This window comes from Lepisosteus oculatus, chromosome 1, assembly GCF_040954835.1.
Source record: "Lepisosteus oculatus isolate fLepOcu1 chromosome 1, fLepOcu1.hap2, whole genome shotgun sequence".
Classification (NCBI taxonomy): Eukaryota; Metazoa; Chordata; class Actinopteri; order Semionotiformes; family Lepisosteidae; genus Lepisosteus; species Lepisosteus oculatus.
In genome coordinates, this window is record NC_090696.1 from 4,125,242 (window position 1) to 4,132,888 (window position 7,647).

Here is a 7,647-nt window from a genome sequence, read left to right on the forward strand (position 1 = left end):
CAACCTGATTGTTTCTTGAGTACTGGCTTCAATAACAACGATGGGTTATAGCACACTCCCAGAAGAGAGTGCGATTACATTTGGTGATTGTGAGCTTGAATTTAGGAATGAATAAGTGACTAAAGTGAAACAAAACATTCTATGGTAACACTTCACCTTCCAATGCATTCTATTTGTCTGCTGCTTTGTTTCAACACTTCATACAGTCACAGATTCATACCGTTATTAAATCAAGGATTAGCAAATTAAATCAGGAAATTTCATCCAGTTTGCGATATGCAGAGTATTTCTGCTTTATAAATCCTGTAATCGGTATAGAAATAACATGCGTTAATACAATATTTTCTGTTAAAACTTTTCATAGCAAGTCAAATGTTTTTGTCCAAGTTCTACCTTGGGCACAGACAATCATCAGGCATGGTTTGTACCTGAGGGGGGCAAACTCTAATCCTGTTTGCTGAAAGAAAGTGTCATCTGGCAGGCTTGTGGCTTTCCCAGGGAGCAGAGGAAGAGCGGGTGACAGACGGCTATCTTGAAAAGCTGTGAGGAGGAGAGAGATTTATCCTAAACACAAACTCTTGGTCAGAATAGATTAGAACTACAATACATGCAGTAGATTAGATAGCAGTACACGGAGAAATGCTTCAAAAGCCAACTTTTCTAGTAATTCAATACTTTTTCACCAATACATTTTTCACATGATGAAAACAACACTACCTACACAATCCTTCACGTCTGAACAAATCAGTTTATGAGCTACTCTTCTTGGACTTGTTAATTAACCTCATTGGTGGTGACTTTGTGTTTTACCTAGCTGTGAAGCCTGCACTTCTTTAGCCTGATGCTGTCTGGCTTCGTCAGCTGTGGAGATCATCCCTGCCTGCGGCGGGGGGGAATCGGGGGCTGTGTGCTCTTCAGCTGGCCAGGAGGGCTGATCCAGCCTGGTCACAGAGGCTGCCGTCAGACGGCTCACATCACCCTCTGCTGGCAACTGGTACCATGACTCCATACCCTGAAACACGGCAGACAGCACATGGGTTCACACTGCTCTCCTGTCAAAAAGACGATACTTCACAAACATCATTAAGAACAGCAAAAAACACACGCACACAAAACACAGGAGGTAACCGACAAATCATCTGGAACAAATAAAGACAGCTACAAGTCAGCTACAAAACTTACTGCAGCATACAATAAAAACTCAATATGAGGGTTTGTATGGCTATATGCTCATTAGCATGACCTTACTGGTCTGGTCTATATAGCATATTTACCCTGAAACACAAGACAAATGAAAACCAATACATTTAAATAGCTGCAGTAACTTTCATATGTTTTGGGAAATATGCACCAGTAAAATCGAAACTGGTGCCTTTGTCGTGGATGTCTGTAGCCCACTGAGCTCACCACACTCCTTGTGTAATCATTTCAAATGCTACGTGCCTATTCTTGGGGTGTTCTTCAAATTCAACAGATTCTTTGAAATGTAAAATGCTGCATATGAATCTGTAAATTGTCCTGGCCAGCCTAGAATTTTTCAAAATCTAATAAGGCTTCTTCTCTGTTCTTGGCGCTGATAAGAGGTTCATATTTTCCGGGTACCCTATATAGAGTAACATTGCTGTTTCTATCTTCTGTGAGTTTGAGGATATTGGAATCTTCATCACTGGATTCTGGAGATTGCTGGCAATTGCACTGACAGTTAGTTTAGGGTTTTTCCCGAGAGCTCTGATTTTTTGTCTTCAAATGAAAATGAAGACAACCCCCACTTGGCTGATGGGTCATTTATTTGCTCATTTTTTTCTTATTCTGTATATTCACATTTGTTGATTTGGGTTGCCCAGTTTCTGTGCTATAGTTCTGACTGAATTTCTCTTTTCCTGCAGCTTCAAATTTGCCTGCTTTTCCTTAGCAGCAGGTTACTGGGTTTTCATTTTCACATTCAGCAATAGACTCTGAAGTCAAACTTAGCCAAGCTGATAGGATGTTCCTTGGAATTTAAAAAATATATATAAATACATACATAAATAAAAAGATATGTAAGACATACATTATATACAATATATATAATTAATAAAAGTATTTTTATTGTTACTTATTCAGTGTGAAAATTAAGTATATTTATTAACTAGCAATCAGTATTCCATTTCCCTGTACTTTTACCCTACTGTATGTTCTTGGCAGTCAGTTATATCCCTTTTGCCTTTTACTCCGAATTGTAATTGGATAAAGTGGTAAGAAAACGGACGAATGGATACATGAAAACAGACCTCCTATAGACTGCTAAGCAAGGCCAGGGGAGAGCTCCTGAGCTGTGGAAAGCCAGGGTGGGAGAGTACCTGCTTGGCCCTCTGCACGATGGCCTCCCCCAGAGAGACACCGCTGGTGCTGGACAGGTGTGTGCCACTGCCTGGGCTGCTGCTCTGGCTCCTCAGCTCCTCGGCCCGGCTGAGCCGCGAGGCAGGGGAGGCAGGAGGCGTTGTGGCGATGGGCTGAAATGGGACAGCGGCATTTCACAAATTAGTTCCGCACCGTGCAGACCGTCTGTCTAAACGGCACCACTCTGATCTTGAACGCAAGTAGAACAGGGGAGAGGTGACTGTGAGCACTCGGACTACTTCAGACGGCTGCAAACCAGACGAGGCCAAGCCTGTTGGGTAGCTCGCAGCCAATCGAACCAAAGCTTTCATCCCGTTGTTCCTTGAAAGAAGCAGAGTATCATTTTCGACCCTGCGATTGAGTAGGTTGTTCTACACTACTGGAACCCTTTGCCTTTGGGTCAATACTGTTTTCGGTTTTAAATGCACTTTCACCTAGTTTTCACTCGTGCCCTCAGGTTCCTTTAACTGTTGAAATATCAACAAGAGGTATTCTCTCAGATTCTTTTATCAATATGATGGCTGAACTTGGGGTTGGGGGGGAGGGGTGCTAACTAAAATCGTCAGTCCCTTTGTTTTATCGCAGGTGGAAGTTAACTTCTCGGATTGACTGATTTGTAAAATGCAAGCAGCTTTTCATATATTAAGCTTTCAGAAAGCTTTTGATTTATCTCATCTTAAATCTGTATGCAGATCAGGATCTCTAAGGTTACAAACTATTCTTGTCTCTCTGGAGCATCCTACAGCAACTGTCAAAACCATGTTCTCTTCTTGGAGTAGCAGGTGCTTGACTGTCTGTGAAAATGAGACACAGCAGACAGGGCCAGGGGGGTTACGGCCCTCTCAGAAAACCTCAGATTAAACGGTCTGCTGGAGAAGCAGGTGCTGGTGGAAAATTTGCATGTATACCAGAGAAGTGACATTAAAACAAAAATAATAAAATGTGTCAATTTGTAAACAGTGCTAGCTTTGAGAAGCACAAACGTGGTGGCAAACTTTATTTTGAAGGAGGCATCTGAATTCGAGAACTTTGTGGAACCAGGGTATAGACGTCCAGCTGAGGCGACCTATGAGGCCTTGTCTCTACAGTGCAGGTAAGAAATATAGACACTGTTAATCGTTCCAATGTGTTGAAAGATCTATAATTAAATTAATTTGAACTAAGTTCAAAGTGATATGAAAGGGTACATGCACCAACACCTCTAGTAAATTTATTTGATTGCAATTGCATTTTACTTGTTAAGCAGTCTTTGTCTACATAATTTCTATTTATTTGAGCAATCGATGATCTATAGTAGTATCAAATAGATTGCTATCATCTGCTGGGGAGCATGCTAATTATTGTTAGATACTATATTTTATGCTATGCAATTTCTTGATCTTGCTTTGGTTCATGTATACTCCGAAGATGAAATCAGATATGTCTATTGCTATGAATGTTAAAGTCTTATTAAAGAACTTATTGCTCACAACTGGAAATAAAGAATACTGTTTATGCATTTCTCTGTCTAAATTACCCACTTTGGATGTCACAGCAAATGTTATTATCTGTACCAATCATGACATGCTATTGGCACTGATAATTCTTACTATATGCTATTCATGAAAAACTAAATCCCCGATACTCTAAATATAAAATACTAAACCCAGATACTCTAATGTAAAAATACATTAAAGCTGTACTTTATTCTTTAGAAGTTTCCTAACTGGTTCAGCTGGTAAAAGTTCACACCCCAGGTGTGGTTGTGCTCTGTGATCACGGGTTTGAGCCTCAGTTGTCACCAGCTGACAGTGACGGGACTACCCAGTTGGCAGACAAAAACTGAATGAGGTTGAAATCAGACAGTAGGGCTCTCAGCTCTCAGTGACACCTGCAGCCTCCCAGGCGATGGCTCCATACCACGCTGTTGGCGACGCCAACAAGCACTGAACCTCGGACACCGGGCTGCGTTGCCATTGACGAACCGCTGATACCGGGCTGCGTTGCCCGTGAAGAACCTCGGACACAGGACCGCGTTGCCCGGGACAAACCGCTGATACCGGGCTTCGTTGCCCGTGCAAACTGTTAGAAGCGGGGGAGTGGGCAGTATCTCCTGACACTTTCTCGCTGTCTCCTGTATTTATATAAACCAAGACCAGCTATAAAAACCCAGAAGTCTCAACATCTTGTAACAAATATTTTTTCCGATTCTCCTGGAGACATGTCAAAGCTCTCTTCCGCTGGGCTTTATCTGGAACATTTGTTTTTGAACATTTGTAATTGTTTTCTTTTGTCCTAGCTGGTGCAGCTTCATGCTCAAACTTCAATCATAATTTTAGTATGACCCTCATGGGCTTATAAAGATTTGATACAACATTATTAATCTTAAAAGTGGCCCCCTGGGAAGAATAAAGTATTTTGAATTTAATAATTACATGCAAATGAAATGAAGTGTACTTCAGTTGCACACACACTGCTCAGTGTGGAAACTCAATTGTAACACTTGATTGTTAAAACGTTCTAAGTAGATAACATTTCACAGCATCTGATTGACAGCATTTCATGTTTTACATTCAGCGTAGGAGTATCCAATCTAGCTCCTGGAGAGTCGGTGTCTCTGCAGGTTTTCACTCCAACTCAGCTCTAATATAGCTCATTAGCTCATTACTGGCTTAATCAGAGCTACTTGCCATATCACCCTGGGTGATATTGGGTGAATTCACAACTGGCAGCCCCACTGAAGCTCAGCAGGTGTGAGCCTGGTCAGTACCTGGATGGGAGACCTCCTGGGAAAAACTAAAGTTGCTGCTGGAAGAGGTGTCAGTGAGGCCAGCAGGGGGCACTAACCCTGCGGTCTGTTTGTGCTAATGCCCCAGTATAGTGACTGGGACACTTTACTGTAATAAAAAAGGCGCCGTCTTTCGGATGAGACGTAAAACTGAGAGGTCCTGAATCTCTGTGGTCATTAAAAATCTGTTTCTCAAAAAGAGTAGGGGTGTAACCCTGGTGTCCTGGTCAAATTTCCCATTGGCCCTTACCAATCATGGCCTCCTAATAACCCTCATCTCTGAACTGGCTTCATCACTCTGCTCTCCTCCCCACTGAGAGCTGGTGTGTGGGGAGCGGACTGGAGCATCATCCAGGTGGGGTTGCACACTGGTGATGGTGGAGGGGATCCCCCTGACCTGTAAAGTGCTTTGAGTGGAGTGTCCAGAAAAGTGCTATATAAGTGTGAGGAATTATTTACCAGACTTTCCCAACCCTTCAGGGGCTGGTGCCTGAAGAGACCTCGAGAAGCAGCTGACACGCCGACCAGCTCTCCACGATCAGTGTAAAGATGAAGCATTCAAGTAAGTCGGTTCAGATTCTGTTAACCTCAGAAAACTGCCAATGCCCACCACCCCAGTCCAGGCCGGGCTAGTACAATCCCCACAGACCCGCACCTTATCAAATCTCAAGTGGATTCAAGTGGAGAGCAACGGCAATCCAAGACACACAAACGTCAAACACTGTACGTGGAGGCGTTGAATTACATTGATTGTACTTTTTTTTTTAAGGCTCATGTTAGCTCTTTTGTTGTGCAAAACCTGGTCGGCTTTCAGATAAGACCCCCTGCATTCTTTTGATGGCATCTGGCAGTAAAAGCGCTGTTGGACATAAATTAATACTATTAATACTATACTGAGGTCTGAGCACATCCTCTATAACTAAGAACAAAAAGACAAGTTTGTTTTCCTTTTTTCCCCCTCAACTGCGTTTGCTTTAATTTCATTGACGGTTTCTTTTTACCTGCAACCAGAGAGGTTATACCTTGTTTCCCACGAGCGTTACGCGGTCCCCAACATGAAGGAAAAGTCAGATTTCTGGCAAACTGCGATCAATTTAAAATCGCAAAACCACACAACCTCTTTGCATCTAAACAGACCGACACCGGCGGTATTACCGTCTGCAAAAAACATCCAAACCTTGTTTCACCCACTGAAAACGTACCCCACTTTACACACCACGGAGATGTATAATTTCGAGATACGTATTACCAACACTTCGGCAAACTTCGAATAAATATAAATTTTAAATACCGTGCTGTCACTCCCTGCAGCCGCTTCGTGCAGCTCCATGTTGTTGCTCAGTAACTGACTGGCGCATGCGCGCTGAGCCTTCCGCTCGTTGCCAGGCACGGTTGTTAAGGACGCCCTGCTAAAGCCCGGAAATTGAAGCGGGAGATTCGAAAAACGACCGCGGCGCTCCACAGCGCCACTGCGACACCTGCTGGTCAGGAGTGTAAAAGTAGCGGGGTTTCCAATTTGTTTCAGACTTTCAGACAGCGGTATCTTTCTTCTTATGAGAAAGTGACTATAAACGTTTAATGGTTCGAGTTACGATTATTATAACCATAATATAATAAATTATGGACTTAAAGATACTCTAAACAAAAAAAAAGAAAAAATGCAGCTACAACAGAAGGTTTTCCAATGGATAGCATGTAAAAAATACATTTTAACTTGGAAAAAGTGTTTTTTTAATTGTGAAAAAATAAAAAAGTAATTAATATTTCTTGCTCTTTAAAGAAATATATATTCTTATATTTGATTCATATAATATTTGAAGAATAAATAGTGTTTGTATCCTAAAATATACAGGATGTTTATTATTAGATTTTTCTATTTTCCTTTTCTGCGCATAGACCTAAATTGTTGCAGGAACTCGGGGAAGGCCTTCTGCTGTCAACAACATGCGATTATTCTTTCACTCTGAAGCAGTGCAATCCAGTGTAACCATTCAATAAAGTAACACAAATAAAATTAAATAAAAAAGACAGCTGGGAACAACACTGAGAGAGGAGATCCGATCTTTCTAACCTCACAGCCCCAAGCAGATGCTTCTATTTACAGTGCTGAAAAATATTTGCACACCCCTCGGTATATTCTCCGTATTTCCCAATTTTTGACACTTAAAAATGTTTTAGATCTTAATCCTGCTGCACGGGCTGGGATAGACTGGTGTCCTGCTGTTGCCCAGGGTAGCCCCAACACCTGCACGAGTTCACAGCCTCGGGGCGCCTCTCAGTTCAGCCACCAGCCTTTCAATCACACAGTCCAGTTCTCGAACAGGTCATTAGGCTGCCTGTTTCAGACTGCTTTTTCCACTGCTCAGTGCTCTGACACTGAGGTACCAAAGCGACTAAACACTTTCTCTACCTGATTTCGAGAAGCCTGTTTCTGCTCTAATCTTAGAGCACCAATTCAGCGGCCTCTCGCCTTCATCCCTACTTCTGACAGCAGCCTCCCG

The 7,647-nt window shown here is 42.4% G+C and overlaps 1 protein-coding gene across 4 annotated transcripts in view; it reads right to left on the reverse strand.

Annotated features, from left to right (window-relative positions):
* alms1 (ALMS1 centrosome and basal body associated protein) overlaps nt 1-6,503 on the reverse strand; it is a 31,981-nt gene extending 25,478 nt beyond the window's left edge. For all 4 annotated transcript variants that reach the window (XM_015343861.2, XM_015343862.2, XM_015343863.2 and 1 more), the window contains exons 1-4: nt 6,438-6,503; nt 2,340-2,492; nt 811-1,012; nt 429-540 (exon numbers count right to left, since the gene is read on the reverse strand). In XM_015343861.2, the coding sequence (XP_015199347.2) occupies nt 429-540; nt 811-1,012; nt 2,340-2,492; nt 6,438-6,476 (506 nt within the window). In that variant the 5' untranslated portion in view covers nt 6,477-6,503. The remainder of the gene's footprint in view (nt 1-428; nt 541-810; nt 1,013-2,339; nt 2,493-6,437) is intronic.
* Between the last annotated feature and the right edge of the window lie 1,144 nt (nt 6,504-7,647).